At 25.4% G+C, this 19,116-nt stretch overlaps 1 protein-coding gene across 3 annotated transcripts in view; it reads left to right on the forward strand.

Annotated features, from left to right (window-relative positions):
• Positions 1-19,116, forward strand: part of LOC145249553 (katanin-interacting protein-like) — a 648,058-nt gene that overhangs the window by 86,625 nt on the left and 542,317 nt on the right. For 2 of the 3 annotated variants that reach the window (XM_080111227.1, XM_080111229.1), the window contains exons 10-11: positions 3,612-3,668; positions 15,401-15,645. In XM_080111227.1, coding sequence (XP_079967353.1) covers positions 3,612-3,668; positions 15,401-15,645 — 302 coding nt within the window. The remainder of the gene's footprint in view (positions 1-3,611; positions 3,669-15,400; positions 15,646-19,116) is intronic. The other variant, XM_080111228.1, reaches the window with a different exon arrangement.

Below are 19,116 nucleotides of genomic sequence, written 5' to 3' on the forward strand. Positions count from 1 at the left end.
TAAACATATATATATATATATATATATATATATATATATATATATATATATATATATATATATATATATATATACTAGCATTTCAGCCCGGCGTTGCCCGGGTGTTTGGAGGTGTATGCTGAGCAAAAAAAAAAAAAGAGTTAATTTTTTTTTAATTTGACCCCTATTATGACCCCTTAAAATTTATAGTTTCGGGCTCAAATCACTTTATTAAATTAGATCCAGGTTCAAGGAACCTATATCTAAAATTTCAAGTGTCTAGACCCAAAATTGTCGGAGGAGTTTGGTAGAGTTCTTAAAGGTCAAATCGTTGAAATTTGACCCCTTAACAGCCCAATTTCTGGCTGACACCCGTTACATCGATTTTCCCAAATCTCAGTACCCGGTATTTCAAATTTCGAGTCTATAGACTAAAAATTGACAGAGTTATTGCGTAGGGAAATGTACCCAGACAGACAGACACGTTCACTTTTATAGATATATATATATATATATATATATATATATATATATATATATATATATATATATATATATTCTTTTTAAGCCGATAATGAAGATTCTCATTTTGGATTTCTCTCTTCTTACTATTAGGTCCCATTTGACTAGGGAGAGACTTCTCTTTGGACTACTGCACTGCCCAGAAAAAAACAATTTTCATTGTTTCAGCTGTTTTGTAAACTTTCCGATCGGATTTGTGAAAACTTTCTAATCGGATTATATGCATTGTCACGCTGGCCTTATTTTGGAATACATTCTATCTAAAGAACCTTTTTGCATTTTGGATCAACTCTAGAGGAGTTTCATTCAAGCTGAAATATTATGCGCGGACAGTCTCGAGGTTATGAAAAAATATTTTTATTTTATTTAATATTTTTATAATTCGCAATGTTAAATTATTTTAATAACATGCAAACATTCCTTGAGTTTACAGATAGATTTTCTGAAAATTTCAAATAAATTGGTAATGTAGAAATATGGTTTTATCGACTTTGAACGAACCAAGAATTACATTTATATATATATTTTTATATCTATATCTATATCTATATATATATATATAATCAGACAAACTGTTTTAAAACATGCTTTTACATGCAAATAAAATTCTTTATTGTCTGTATAAGAAGAAATATGAAGAAAAATCTTAAATTCATTGGAACTTTATCAAAAAAAGTTTGCTTCTTGTCCAGGATTCTTCCTATACTAAAAAAAAAAAAAAAAAAAAAATTAAGAAAAATCCTTGCTGTACACATCTATGCTATACATATTCCAAAAATCGTAAACTGATCAAGTAGTTATATTTTTTATAAATAAAATCATTTTTGAGCGATTAATGGGCATTACAACATACATCTAGTTAATAAGAATTATTGTTGAGTTACCTCCCTTGAGATTTTTTTTTCAAAATGGTGTGTGAGACGATCACTCCTTAGATGCTCATAAAATTTGATATTTTTATTTAAGAATAAAACTACTTTATTAATTGACATGATATTTGGAATATGATATTTCCATTTCATCATGCATACATATGTTCTTTATTTTTGTTTTTTAATATAGGTGTAATTCTTAACCAAATTTTTTTTATAATAAATGTAAGCTCTGATCCCCATCTGACATCAATTGAAATGGATGGCTCTCCTCTAGGAGAAACCCCATGTTTTGACAAGCTGATCTGAAATGGAACATGTACATCAAGTCTGTTGCCAAGGTCGCTGGAAAGATGTCGCTCCAGAAGATATCTCACTACTGATGCAATTCTCTATCTATATAAAAGCCAAGTACATCCAAGGATGGAATACTGCTGCCAAATCTGGGCAGTAGCTGCTAAAAACAGCCTATCCTGCCTTGACAGAGTACAAAATAGATTTTGTGGCTTAGTGGGGGATGCCCTTTTCTCTACTGTCAAACCTCTCTCCCACAGAAGAGACGTTGTGAGCCTATCCTCGTTTTATCGTTATTTCCATGGCAGGTGCTCGTCTGAACTCCAATCTCTGGTCCCCCCTCGCCAATCTTTCACAAAAAACACCCCCACTCTTTATCTGTGCCTAAATCAAAACGTGGATTCCATGAACAAAGCTTCTTTCTTAGAACTGCACGCCTATGGAACTCTGTTCCATCTGCCTGCTTGCCACCTGACTACAACTTGGATGTCTTCAAGTCCAACGTAAACAAATTCCTAATGAACCGCCCCCTTAAGTAAACACTTCATCAAATCTCCACACTAACGTACTGTACTTGCAATAACCGTTATCCCTGAGTGGCTTCCAGGCCTTGATAAGTGGTGACCACCATGTAAAAAAAAAAAAGCTGAATTTTATTTTTGTGTGTATTCTCTTTCATTTTTTAATTTACGTTAGTCTGTTTTAAAAGATCAAGGGAGCTAACTCCTCCTGGAGCTAATACTTGATTTCATTATGATTTGGGTTTATATCCAAGGGCTCTTTTAAGGATAGGCGTTGTTCCATTTCTGGTTGCCAACTGTATTTCGTTACAGCTTGATCTTCTATGGAATGTTTCAAAGTATTTCTTAAGATTTTTCTTCATTTGGTCAGTTGCTCCTATCTCAACCGGTATTATGTGTATTTCTTTCAGGGATCATGTCGTTTTTAAATCATTTTTTTTAGGTTTTGATATCTTGTTGGGTGCTTTCATGTAATTTACGATCTTATATAATGTTATTATAGATTAACACGCTCAGCTAAATCATTTCCCACTACCATAAAAAATAGATTAATTATGGTTGGGGAGAAGGGCGGAAAAATGTGTGAGAGAAGGGTGGGGGGAAGAAAGATAAAGAAACCGAGAGAGAGTTGAATTTATATCCAATAGATGTTGTTCCCATATTTCGTTGCAGTTTGGTCTTTCAGAGGCTGTTTCCAAGTATTTCTTAAGATTTTTTTTTTCATTAGTTCAGTTGCTCTCACAACAATCAGTATAATGTTTATTCGTCCCCCCCCCCACACACAAAAGGAAGGTGGACCTGTAAATTCTCCCTTGTCCGTTTGTTTGTTTGTCCATTTGTCCACACTTTTCTCAATACCTACACCTTGGAATTTTTTGAAATTTTTCACAAACATTAAACATGATATGAATAATGTTTTTTTTTTTTTCAGGAAAACACCAGTCCCCCCCCCCCCAGGCCTGCCTTTCGGGTTAAAATAACTAAAATTGACACTTTTGTGCTTATTAAAAAAAAAATGATGCCTTGGATTTTTATAAAACTTTCTGAAAATTTGGAACTAATTGATTTCTATATAATTTTGTTTGTTTTTTTTGTTTTGCATGGTCATGGTGCTGAACTCAAATTTAAATATGTTAAGGCCTTGGGGACTTTTGAAGCTAAATGGGGATGATGGACTTAGTCATTTCTTTTTTTGCATGGTGCAGAACTCAAATTTACATTTAAAGCCTAAAACTGCACCATTTGTTTTATTTGGCAGTTTAACTGCTATTTAGGTGAAACTTTTAAAATTTAGCTGACTTTTTATATATTAAATTTTGTCTTTGAGTTTTGCATGTATTTATTCTTAATTTTGTATTTCTTATCCCTAATACCCATGTCTTGTTTGATTTTTCTAAATTAAAATTATTTTTTTCTTTCTCAGAAAAAAGTGAAAGAAAAATATTGTCTGTTGCAAGAAAAAACCCTGAACATGTTTCTGGTAAGTTCATAAAAAAATTGTCTTCAATAAGAAAGAAATAAAGATGCTTCCCCCCCCCACTTCCCTACTCATTCACTATACGAAAATAATTTTGTGTTAAGAATACTTATGCAGATTTAGGGCCATGCTATTGTCAGAATTTTCTGGTCAGTTTATGTAAAATGCTGAAAGGTGCCATAACAATAAGTCAATAAAATTGCAGCATCATTTAAGAAAACATTTATTTGCTATCATTAGTTTATTATGAAAATCAATAACTATTTAATTTGATTTGAACCAAAAAAAATCATAAAAAGAAAAAAAATTATATAAAAAAATATTTCTTTTGTTCGATCTCAGCTAGTACTCAAAAAACAAAATTTATTCATGAAACTTATAATGATTTTTTTTTTGATTTGAATTTTAATTTTCTTAAAGTTTTGTAAAAATTGTCCAATAATTATTTTTTATATTTTGTGTGAAACATTAAAAAGAATATCATTTTCACTTTTTCAAATAACTTTTCATTGAATTATCTTCGTAATAGTTTTCATGGAAAAAATTGGCCAGCATTTGTACACATCAAAAAAAAAAATCACAAAACTTTCATTAGGCACCTTGCAGTGTTTTAAGTAAACTGCCTGGAAAATTTCGATGATAACACAGTCCTTCATATTATTTAGATTCTTTGGACTACTGTTCTCATCTTGAGTATCATTTTCACAACGTTTTAGTCGATGTAACCTTCTTCAGGTGTATCTTATTGAACTCTGGAATTTAGACAGAATTGCGATGGAACTCTTTATTTACTTTCAGGAGGTAATATGCTCTCATTCTGTCAGCCACAATATAATAAAGGTTCTAAGTAATTCACAATTGTATTTTTTGTTTGTCCACACTGAGAATTAAATCTTTAACCTTCAGGAGAATATCACCTCTACAATTGCTTTTTCTAAGTACTTGAACCACTGCACCATGTGTCCTTGCACAGACCTATATATATATATATATATATATATATATATATATATATATATATATATATATATATATATAATTATTAAAATATTAATAATTATTTAATACCTACAGACACTAGCATTTCATCCTTTCGGGAATCATCAGTGCAGGGTGATACAGTTACTAACAATTAGGAGATTCGAACCCAGCCACGAAGCCAACTCAAACTCCATTAGCAAGGAACAAACCTCACAGCCAATCTCAACCATGAGAAATATTGTTGAAATTTTAAACATTTATTTTTAAGTGTCGTAACATCCAGCCATAGTGATCTAATGATTATAACATCATGCGAGCTTAGATGACCGACTTTCTATTTCAACTTTAAAGTGCTCAACAATAAGAACCGAGTTTCTTAAAGTGGCTGACATAGTTATTACAATAAAAAATTTTTATTTTTAATACCCACACATATATATGTGGGTATTAAAAATAAATATATATATATATATATATATATATATATATATATATATATATATATATATATATATATATTTCTTCATTAGACTCTATTCTTGTTTGTACTATTCATGCAATAAATTTTATTATTGGTAAATTATTCCACTTCGGATTATTATTGAAATTCACATGTGTATGTCTATTTAGCAGTTTTGCATGGTCTATCCATAGCCCTTGGGCCCCTGGAGGGGCATAGACCATCTACAACTTTTGTAGATGCTATTGTAGCGAGAAGTTCTTTTTATAGAGTGAGGGTGCTGGCCTAACACCCAACCTTGCCAGAAGGTACATACAATGCCTAGCCTTCCCAAACGGTCACCCATCTGGTACTGGCCTGGCTCAACGCTGCTTAACTTCAGTGATCTGGCAAGAACGAGTGTGTCAACGTGATTGTGCCGTATAGTTTTGCATGGTGCTGAACTCAAATTTTGAATATGTTAAGGCCTTGGGGACTTTTGGGGCTAAATGGGGGGGGGCAAATGATGGACTTAGTCATTTTTTTTTTTTCATGGTGCAGAACTCAAATTTACATATGTTAAGGCCTAAAACAGTACTGTTTGTTCATTTTTATCAGGATTTGACATCTCCTGGGGACTTTTGGGGCTAAATGGGGGGTGGGGGTGGCAAATGCTGAATTTACTCATTTTATGACTTGTTCACTATGCACTCACGAGGAATTACGCATGCTTCACTTGTTATTATTATATATGTACTAGACTACCTGTGACCTGTTGGGTCAGTATATGTTCCATCTAGCTATGGAATGGTGAGTATACAAAATTAATGTACAAACACGCAATAATTGAATGTACACGTGCACAAAAACAAACCTGGCGACCAGTGAAAACAATATGAAATAAATTGGATAATAAAATCTTAACAGCAGTGCTCTTAGACCAAATGAAAAATCCTTTTTATAAGAGGGGTGCAATCTGTTGAAAAAAAATTGAAAAAAAAAGCAAAAGGAAAGAAATACAAGGAAGTAGTGTACATTGTACAGATCCACCTTAATGTGCATGTTAACAGCTTTAAAAATATCAGGAAATAACAATTAACTGATTAAAAACATTATCTTTCATCTAGCAATTAATGATATGGATATAAAATTTTCAATGATTTTTTTTTTTTAAAGTGCAACAGAATGTACATTACATAAAATAAATCCAAGGTAATTTTTTGATTCAATTTAAATTAAATTTTTATACCTTACTTTGTAAAATTTATAAAAGTGCACTTTGAAAATAAATAAATTTCAAATTGAATCGTATACCTTTATTTTTAAAAGCCTATAGTAAAAACATTTTGTTTAACAATTTTCATGCCTTGGATGAACTGCTTTTCTAACTTTTATCTTATCTTTTTAAGATTATATTTTAAAACTCTCCTTCTCTCTATTTCAGTTTGTATTATATATAATATAAAGCTGTGTGTGTGTGTGTGTGATCACGAATAGGCTCCTATATTGTTGACTATTTTAAAAAACTGATCACATATAATGATAGAAGATGTATCAAGACACAGGAATGGGTATGTTTGATCTGGCAGAATGGTGTTTCATTAAAATTGTGGGGTCTGCGTTCGCGCCTGGTCCACAAAGTATGGAAATAAAAAATTAAAAAATTAAAAAAAAAAACGTTTACAAGTGTTTTTGATATAGATGTACTTAAGAATACTTTGATAAGTATGTTTTAACTTAAATAGGAATGGTATAATAAAATTTGTGCCTGGCCTCCATAGAATGAAAATAGGCACAAACTTTAATAAAAACTTTTCATATCTATCTGCCTGCGTAAGTATACTTTGATAATTATGTTTCAGTTTGAAGAAATATGGTATAATAAAATTATGGGGTGTTCGTTCGCACCTGGCCTCCATAGAATGAAAATATGTCACAAAGTTTAACAAGGTTTTTTAATATAGATCCACAGAATATTGTGATAAGTGTTTCAGTGTGAACAGGTATGGTATAATAAATTATGGGGTTTATCCATTTTATTTTTACTTTCATCATATTTTGCTTTGGTTTTGATACCCCCAAATTCAACCCAAATTTACAACCCTTCCTTTTCATAACCTATCATACATTCATAAATCAGAGCCCATTTTCTGTAGGCTGTTTTTGAACCCAGTCAACGACAGGTACTTTTGGTATTATATATATATATATATATATATATATATATATATATATATATATATATATAATCAGAATGATTCATTAGGAGGAGGTTACTAATCAAAGTGAAGCAAACACCAAAATCTCTCTATATAAAAGTGAACATGGCTGTGTGTCTACATTTCCCTATGCAATAACTTTGTCAATTTTAAGTCTACAGACTCGAAATTTGATATACAGGGTACTGAGATTTATAATTCTAATTATTTATAATTCTAATTATTAATAATTTTTATTTACAATTATTATTTATAATCATTATTATTCATAATTCTTATCATTTATAAATCTAAATATAATTCTTATTATTTATAATTATAATTATTTATAATTATAATTATTTATAATTCATATTATTTATTATTCTTAATATTAATAATTCTTATTATAATTGTAATTATTTATAATTCTAATTATTAATAATTCTAATTATTCATAATTCTAATTATTTATTTTTTTTATTATTTATGATTTTTATTATTTCTAATTCTAATTCTTATTATTTATAATTCTTATTATTTATAATTCTTCTTATTTATATTTCTTATTATTTATAATTGTAATTATTTATAATTGTAATTATTTATAATTCTTATTATTTATAATTATTATTATTATTTATAGTTATTATTATTTATAATTCTAATTATTTATAATTATTATTTATAATTCTTTTTATTTATGTTTCTTATTATAATTCTAATTATAATTCTTATTATAATTAATTATTATTTATAATTCTTATAATTTATAATTCTTATTATTTATAATTCTAATTATTTATAATTCTTATTAATAATTATTATTTATAATAATTATTATTTATAATAATTATTATTTATAATAATTATTGTTTATAATTATTATTTTTTATAACTATCATTTTTTATAATTCTTATTATTTATAATTCTTATTATTTATAATTCTTATTATTTATAATTCTTATTAGTTATGATTCTTACTATTTATAATTCTTATTATTAATAATTATTATTTATAATTTTTATTATTTATAAAACAACCTTCTTAGTGACACACAATATGGTTTCCGCTCTGCAAGATCTACTGCAGATGTGCTGACAGTTATATCTCATAGGATTCGTGAATCTCTTGATAAAGGCTTCCTTTCTAGGGCAATTGCTCTTAACATATCAAAGGCCTTCGACAAGGTGTGGCATAAGGGTCTACTTCACAAGATTTGCAGCTACGGTATAACTGGAAATGTTTTCTCAATCATTAAATCATTTCTCTCTGATAGGCTCATAAGAGTAGTGGTCGATGGACAAAAATCAGAGGCCTGCAGTATTAATGCTGCAGTCCCTCAGGGGGCAATCCTGGGCCCAACTCTCTTCCTGATCTACATCAATGACCTCCCTAAACACATACTTAAATCATTCGTTGACATCTATGCTGATGACACGACCATCTACGGCAACACGTCAAAGGCTGTAAATGACAAAGTTCTCTCTGATTCTCTCTCCTCTGATCTCGAGCGCGTGGTTCAGTGGGGGAAGACGTGGCTGGTTACCTTTAATGCATCTAAAACCAAACTCCTATCCTTACATCATCAACGCTCTGATCCCCATCTGGCATCAATTGGGATGGATGGCTCTCGTCTGGGAGAGGCCCCGTATTTTGACAAGCTTCTGGGTTTGACCTTTACTCCTGATCTGAAATGGAACACATACATCAAGTTTGTTGCCAAGGTCACTGGAAAGATGGTGGGATCCTTCTACCGCTCCAGAAGATATCTCACTATTGATGCAATTCTCTATCTATATAAAAGCCAAGTACGTCCAAGGATGCAATACTGCTCCCATATCTGGGCAGGAGCTGCTAAAAATAGCCTATCCTGCCTTGACAGAGTACAAAATAGACTTTGTGGCTTAGTGGGGGATGCCCTTTTCTTTACCCTGCAACCTCTCTACCACAGAAGAGATGTTGCGAGCCTTGTTTTATCGTTATTTCCATGGCAGGTGCTCGTCTGAACTCCAATCTCTGGTCCCCCCTCGCCAATCTTTCACGAAAAACACCTGTCTAGCTGAATCCACTGTGAAAAATTTCCCCCACTCTATATCTGTGCCTAACTAAAAACGCGGATTCCATGAACAAAGCTTCTTTCTTAGAACTGCACGCCTGTGGAACTCTGTTCCGTCTGCCTGCTTCCAACCGGACTACAGCTTGAATGTCTTCAAGTCCAATGTTAACAAATTCCTAATGAACCGCCCCCTTAAGTAAACACTTCATCAAATCTCCACACTAACGTAATGTACTTGCAATAACCCTTATCCCTGAGTGGCTTGCGGGCCTTGATAAGTGGTGATCACTGTGTAAAAAAAAAAAAAATTCTTATTATTTATAATTCGTATTATTTATAATTCTTATTATTTATAATTCCTATTATTAATAATTCGTATTATTTATAATTCTTATTATTTATAATTCTTATTATTAAGAATTCCTATTATTAATAATTCTTATTATGTATAATTCTTATTATTTATGATTCTTATTATTTATAATTCTTATTATTAATAATTCCTATTATTAATAATTCTTATTTATAATTCTTATTATTTATAATTCTTATTATTTATAATTCTTATTATTAATAACTCTTTTTATGTATAATTCTTATTATTAATAATTCTTATTATTAATAATTCTTATTATTAATAATTCTTATTATTAATAATTCTTATTATTTATAATTCCTATTATTAATAATTCGTATTACTTATAATTCTTATTATTTATAATTCTTATTATTAATAATTCCTATTATTTATAATTCTTATTATGTATGATTCTTATTATTAATAATTCTTATTATTTATAATTCTTATTATTTATAATTCTTATTATTAATAATTCTTATTATGTATAATTCTTATTATTTATAATTCTTATTATTTATAATTCTTATTATTTATAATTCTTATTATTTATAATTCTTATTATTAATAATTCTTATTATTAATAATTATTATTATGTATAATTCTTATTATTTATAATTCTTATTACTTATAATTCTTATTATTTATAATTCTTATTATTTATAATTCTTATTATTTATAATTCTTATTATTTATAATTCTTATTATTAATAATTCTTATTATTTATAATTCTTATTATTTATAATTCTTATTATTTATAATTCTTATTATTTATAATTCTTATTATTTATAATTCTTATTATTAATAATTCTTATTATTTATAATTCTTATTATTTATAATTCTTATTATTAATAATTCTTATTATTAATAATTCTTATTATGTATAATTCTTATTATTTATAATTCTTATTACTTATAATTCTTATTATTTATAATTCTTATTATTTATAATTCTTATTATTTATAATTCTTATTATTTATAATTCTTATTATTTATAATTCTTATTATTTATAATTCTTATTATTTATAATTCTTATTATTAATAATTCTTATTATTTATAATTCTTATTATTTATAATTCTTATTATTTATAATTCTTATTATTTATAATTCTTATTATTTATAATTCTTATTATTAATAATTCTTATTATTTATAATTCTTATTATTTATAATTCTTATTATTAATAATTCTTATTATTAATAATTCTTATTATGTATAATTCTTATTATTTATAATTCTTATTACTTATAATTCTTATTATTTATAATTCTTATTATTTATAATTCTTATTATTTATAATTCTTATTATTTATAATTTTTATTATTTATAATTCTTATTATTTATAATTCTTATTATTTATAATTCATATTATTTATAATTCGTATTACTTATAATTCTTATTATGTATAATTCTTATTATTTATAATTCTTATTATTTATAATTCTTATTATTTATAATTCTTATTATTTATAATTCTTATTATTTATAATTCTTATTATTTATAATTCTTATTATTTATAATTCTTATTATTTATAATTCTTATTATTTATAATTCTTATTATTAATAATTCTTATTATTTATAATTCTTATTATTTATAATTCTTATTATTTATAATTCTTATATTTTATAATTCTTATTATTTATAATTCTTATTATTAATAATTCTTATTATTTATAATTCTTATTATTTATAATTCTTATTATTTATGATTCTTATTATTTATAATTCTTATTATTTATAATTCTTATTATTAATAATTCTTATTATTTATAATTCTTATTATTTATGATTCTTATTATTTATAATTCTTATTACTTATAATTCTTATTATTTATAATTCTTATTATTAATAATTCTTATTATTTATAATTCTTATTATTTATAATTCTTATTATTTATAATTCTTATTATTTATGATTCTTATTATTTATAATTCTTATTATTTATAATTCGTATTACTTATAATTCTTATTATTTATAATTCTTATTATTTATAATTCCTATTATTAATAATTCTTATTATTTATAATTCTTATTATTTATAATTCTTATTATTTATAATTCTTATTATTTATAATTCGTATTATTTATAATTCTTATTATTTATAATTCTTATTATTTATAATTTTTATTATTTATAATTCTTATTATTTATAATTCTTATTATTTATAATTCTTATTATTTATAATTCTTATTATTTATAATTCTTATTATTTATAATTCGTATTACTTATAATTCTTATTATTTATAATTCTTATTATTTATAATTCTTATTATTAATAATTCTTATTATTAATAATTCTTATTATTTATAATTCTTATTATTTATAATTCGTATTACTTATAATTCTTATTATTTATAATTCTTATTATTTATAATTCTTATTATTTATAATTCCTATTATTAATAATTCCTATTATTAATAATTCTTATTATTTATAATTCTTATTATTTATAATTCTTATTATTTATAATTCTTATTATTTATAATTCTTATTATTTATAATTCTTATTATTAATAATTCTTATTATTAATAATTCTTATCATGTATAATTCTTATTATTTATAATTCGTATTACTTATAATTCTTATTATTTATCATTCTTATTATTTATAATTCCTATTATTAATAATTCTTATTATGTATAATTCTTATTATTTATAATTCTTATTATTAATAATTCTTATTATTTATAATTCTTATTATTTATAATTCTTATCATTTATAATTCTTTTTATTTATAATTCTTATTATTTATAATTCTTATTATTTATAATTCTTATTATTTATAATTCGTATTACTTATAATTCTTATTATTTATAATTCTTATTATTTATAAATCTTATTATTTATAATTCTTATTATTTATAATTCTTATTATGTATAATTCTTATTATTTATAATTCTTATTATTTATAATTCTTATTATTTATAATTCTTATTATTTATAATTTTTATTATTTATAATTCTTATTATTTATAATTCTTATTATTTATAATTCATATTATTTATAATTCGTATTACTTATAATTCTTATTATGTATAATTCTTATTATTTATAATTCTTATTATTTATAAATCTTATTATTTATAATTCTTATTATTTATAAATCTTATTATTTATAATTCTTATTATTTATAATTCTTATTATTTATAATTCTTATTATTTATAAATCTTATTATTTATAATTCTTATTATTTATAATTATTATTATTTATAATTATTATTATTTATAATTATTATTTATAATTCTTATTATTTATAATTCTTATTATTTATAATTCTTATTATTTATAATTCTTATTATTTATAATTCTTATTATTTATAATTCTTATTATTTATAATTCGTATTACTTATAATTCTTATTATTTATAATTCTTATTATTTATAATTCGTATTACTTATAATTCTTATTATTTATAATTCTTATTATTAATAATTCTTATTATTTATAATTCTTATTATTTATAATTCTTATTATTTATAATTCTTATTATTTATAATTCGTATTATTTATAATTCTTATTATTTATAATTCTTATTATTTATAATTCTTATTATTTATAATTTTTATTATTTATAATTCTTATTATTTATAATTCTTATTATTAATAATTCTTATTATTTATAATTCTTATTATTTATAATTCTTATTATTTACTAGCAGGGCTACCCGGCGTTGCTCGGGACCGTATAAACAATGAAAAAACAAAAGCAGATATTGAACATATGTTTTATTCTTAGGGGAGAGGAATCTTTCATCTCAAGTTTTAGCGTTACAAACAAACATTTGTCTTTTATATATATAGATAATGACAGGTTTTTGGGGGCCCCCCTCGAAGATAACTGATCAGTTGACCAACTTCTAGTGGTCCGTTTGACGTGAAATTTCGATATTTGTCATCCGGGTGATGGAGCTTCGATATGATACCAAATTTGTCAAGTTTGGTTCCGTCTTTCAAAAGTTTTAGCGTTACAAACAAACATACATACATACACACAGACGTTTGGCTTTTATATATATAGAAGATAATTCTTATTATTTATAATTCTTATTATTTATAATTCTTATTATTTATAATTCTTATTATTTATAATTCTTATTATTTATAATTTGTATTACTTATAATTCTTATTATTTATAATTCTTATTATTTATAATTCTTATTATTTATAATTCTTATTATTTATAATTCTTATTATTTATAATTCTTATTATGTATAATTCGTATTATTAATAATTCTTATTTTTTATAATTCTTATTATTTATAAATCTTATTATTTATAATTCTTATTATTTATAATTCCTATTATTAATAATTCTTATTATTTATAATTCTTATTATTTATAATTCTTATTATTTATAATTCCTATTATTAATAATTCTTATTATTTATAATTCTTATTATTTATAATTCCTATTATTAATAATTCTTATTATTTATAATTCCTATTATTAATAATTCCTATTATCAATAATTCCTATTATTAATAATTCTTATTATTTATAATTCCTATTATTTATAATTCCTATTATTAATAATTCCTATGATTAATAATTCTTATTATTTATAATTCTTATTATTTATAATTCGTATTATTCATTTCCTTATAAAACTTGAAAAATACATCATAATATTATTAACTTAAAAACAACTTATTTAAAGAAAAATATTTTACACAATTATATGCACATGAATTTTAGCGATGTTCTTCAAATGTTTATTAATATCGACATGAAAAATTTCATATAGATGACAGTACTATATGTTAAGCTATTTTCTCACATGATGCAAACTATATGCAAGTCACGAGTTTGAATTAATACAAATCAAAATATTGAATTTCAAGTCAAACCAATAGTATCATGTCACAGTAATTAAAATATTAAAAAAATTATGGCTTAACGTTCACAGGGAACATGAGTTGGAACAGATACATTGAGAGCATTGCCAGGGACGCTGCGAGGAAGGTAGGCTCTCTCTACTGTGCTAGAAAATTACTTTTGCCTGAAAGTATCCTGTACCTCTACAAGACCACTTATTCGCCCGTTTATGGAGTTTTCTTGTCACATTTGGCTAGTGCACCTGCTACTAGTCTCTCGCTTCTGAACAGAGTTCAAAAAAGAGTCGCCAACCTGATAGGTCCTGAACTGTCATCCAAGCTTCAATTACTGTCCCATCTACCTGTTTTACTAGTATTTTAATGGTGGATGCTCTGACGAACTACAACCCCTTGTATTCCCCCTGACATAAATACCCCCGACAAACTCGACTAGCAGGAAAGCTCCACCTCTACACAGTAGAGATCCCTAGATCTAAGAAAGCCTTTTACTCTAATAGTTTCTTCCCTAGAACTGCTAGACTCTGGAACTCCCCTCCAGGTTCATTTTGTCCCAACTGTACTGACATGCAGAAGTTCAAGTATAATGTGAACAGACATCCAGTTTTTATAAATATGTACTCTGGATTGGGACAAATATAAAAAGAAATTGTCTGAATCTAGGAGGATTTTTCTTTTACTGACTGAGGTCAGAAAAAAATGAAGTGTACTATAAAGTCACTGCACTTTATTCCTAGCCAAATAGTTCAAAAGTGTCTCCCTCTCTCCTCTTATTTCATCACAGGAAACAAAAATATGGATTTTCTTTTTCTTTTCTTTTTTTTTAAAGATGGTTCATCAGTGATAGATTCGATTGAAACAGCATCCGTTCATGCTGCCATCCAATCCGAAAATAACCAGTTGAGTGACCGGTCACTTAGCAACTGCACTTTAAACAGTCATATCCAGCAGCAGCAGCAGCAGCAGCAGCAGCAGCAATACACACCTGAACAGGTATGTACAAGTCTACATGAAAGTGTGTCTGTGTGTAAAAAAGATGGATACGTTGATAACTGCAAACAAAATATTTGGCAGGTATGTGTTTTACAAAGTCTTCAATTATAGTGAGTGGGTTTTGTTGTTTTAAACGTCTGTATCGTGGGAGGGCAGGAAGTAAGTTTTACGTTTGATGTGCGTCTCACTGAGATGTTTATTTGGACTTCATTTTTTTTTGTGTGTTTTCTAAAACAAATACGTGTATTTTCAGCCTTTATGTATTAACACTGTTTTTGTTTTTGTTTTTTTTTTCAAATTGTTCGTAAAATTGGATTTGTAGCTTTTGTATATAAATATTGTTAAAATCAAGAGTTCTAAGAGCTTTCCACCTGTAGAGCACATTGCTATGTGACTATTTACCTACAGATTACAACGGTCATTTTCAAGTCCAATATCATTAAATGTTTGTTCAGTCATTATTTGAAATAATCAATTGAAGCCCATTCCATTCATCCTTTCCAATCCTCTCATAATATTCATTATTAAACTGACAGTATTGTTGCCCCTTACCCTCAATTGTTTACTGGCCTTGCTAAGTGGTTACAGATTGCCATGTGACTACATATCTACAGACTGCAACATGGTCATTTTCAAGTTCAATGTAAACAACAAACACTTATCTAGCCATCGTCTTAAATAATTGAATTTACTCCATTCTGTTTGTTTTCGATCCTCATAATATTGACCATCATCCCACTGACAATCCCACTAACCCTTTGAATGGCTTTTGGCCTTGGTAAGTGTTGTTCAGAGCTGTTCAGAGTAGCCATTCTTATATTGACAGAATACAAAATTGACTTTTAATCTAGTGAGGGATGATGTCTTCTGTTCTCTGCAGACCCTTTTCTCGCAGAAGAGACGTTGCTAGTTCTCCTCTACTTTATTGTTATTTCCATGGCAGGTGCTCGACTGAGCTCCTATCTCTGAATTCTCCCTGTAAAATATTCACACAAAGAACTTGTCTTCTGTCAGTAAACAACTTTGCGTTGTTCCTTTGTGTATTTATAACCAAATGGAATTTCTGTGAACATAATTTTTGGTTATAGTCAGCTAACGTACTTCCCAACTTCCAGTGTAGTGCTGCCGGAATTGGTGACAAGCAACTCAGCATGGTTAGTCTTTATTTGCACTTAATTAAAATTTAAAAAAATAAAAGTTTTTTATTTGAAATTTTATAAGAAATATATGTTTATGAAATTATAAACATAATATTTTTTTAATTTTAAAGTATAAAATGAAAATTATTGAAAACAAAATAACAAATGAAATTATTGAAAACAAAACAACAAATAAAATTATTGAAATCAAAATAACAAAATTATTGAAATAAAAATAACAAAATTATTGAAATCAAAATAACAGATAAAATTATTGAAATCAAAATAACAAATAAAATTAATGAAATCAAAATAACAAATAAAATTATTGAAATCAAAACAACAAATAAAATTATTGAAATCAAAATAACAAATAAAATTATTGAAATCAAAATAACAAATAAAATTATTGAAAACAAAACAACAAATAAAATTATTGAAAACAAAATAACAAATAAAATTATTGAAAACAAAACAACAAATAAAATTATTGAAATCAAAATAACAAATAAAATTATTGAAATCAAAATAACAAATAAAATTATTGAAATCAAAATAACAAATAAAATTATTGAAATCAAAACAACAAATAAAATTATTGAAATCAAAATAACAAATAAAATTATTGAAAACAAAACAACAAATAAAATTATTGAAATCAAAATAACAAATAAAATTATTGAAATCAAAACAACAAATAAAATTATTGAAATCAAAACAACAAATAAAATTATTGAAATCAAAACAACAAATAAAATTATTGAAATCAAAATAACAAATAAAATTATTGAAATCAAAATAACAAATGAAATTATTGAAAACAAAACAACAAATGAAATTATTGAATACAAAACAACAAATAAAATTATTGAAATCAAAACAACAAATAAAATTATTGAAATCAAAATAACAAATAAAATTATTGAAATCAAAATAACAAATAAAATTATTGAAATCAAAATAACAAATAAAATTATTGAAATCAAAATAACAAATAAAATTATTGAAAACAAAATAACAAATAAAATTATTGAAATCAAAACAACAAATAAAATTATTAAAATCAAAACAACAAATAAAATTATTGAAATCAAAATAACAAATAAAATTATTGAATACAAAACAACAAATAAAATCATTGAATACAAAACAACAAATAAAATTATTGAATACAAAACAACAAATAAAATTATTGAAATCAAAACAACAAATAAAATTATTGAATACAAAACAACAAATAAAATTATTGAAATCAAAACAACAAATAAAATTATTGAATACAAAACAACAAATAAAATTATTGAAATCAAAACAACAAATAAAATTATTGAAATCAAAATAACAAAATTTCAAACATCATAGCATAAAAATAAAACAAAACATAATATTCCCAAATTGCTTTTGTTCTCTACCACCACTGGAAGGAATACTTGCAAATGACTATCAGAAAAAAAAACAAAACAATTGTGTTATATTTATCTGTATAATTTTATTAATTTTCATTGTATACTTTTCAATAATGTATTTTTCTTAAATCTTATTTCAATAAATCGCTTCACAATAGAAATACTGAAGAACAATAAAAGCAAAGGAACTGATTTTCCTTGTCACCGCTTCCGGTAGCAGTACATCGGAAGTTAGGATGTACATTAGCTTACTATAACCTAATTTCTTTTTAAGAACTTCCCATTTTGGAACATATTGCCATGGGACTGCTTCTCTGTAGATTACAACATGGTTCTCAAGTTCAATGCCAACAAATACTTAACGAGCTCTCCTCTTCAGTAATCGAATTTTGTCCATTCCATTTATTATTTTCAATCCTTACATAGTAATATTCATCATCCAACTGAAAATCTCATTAACTCTTATCCTCGAGTGGCCTGAATTTCTTGCTTTAACAGAGTACAAAATCGACTTTACAATCTGGTGGGGGATTATCTTCTCTCTTTCCTTCAGACCCTTTTTTTCACAGAAGAAACATTGCTACTTTTTCTCTACTCTATCATTATGCTCATAATAAGTGCTCGCCTTATCTCCAATCCAAACATTCTTTCCTGTAAGACATTCACAGCAAGAACTCATCTTACTACCACCACTGCAGAGAAATTTCTTCTATGTACATAAAACCAAACGGAATTTCCATGAACAGTTTCTTTCCAAGGACTTCCCATCTATGGTATACATTCCTACAGAACTGCTTCTCCACAGACTGCAACATGGTTGTCTTCAAGTACAATGTAAACAAATACTTGTCGAATCGTCCTTTTAAGTAATCAAATTTTGTCCATTCCATCCACTGTTTTCAATCCTCTCATAGTGTTGTTCTTCATCTGAGAATTCCACTAATCATTATCCTCTAGTGGCTTTTGGTCTTATTAAGTAGTGACTCATTAGTATTTAAAAAGAATGG

Source organism: Euprymna scolopes, chromosome 28 (genome assembly GCF_053919585.1).
Source record: "Euprymna scolopes isolate OS-2025 chromosome 28, ASM5391958v1, whole genome shotgun sequence".
NCBI lineage: Eukaryota > Metazoa > Mollusca > Cephalopoda > Sepiida > Sepiolidae > Euprymna > Euprymna scolopes.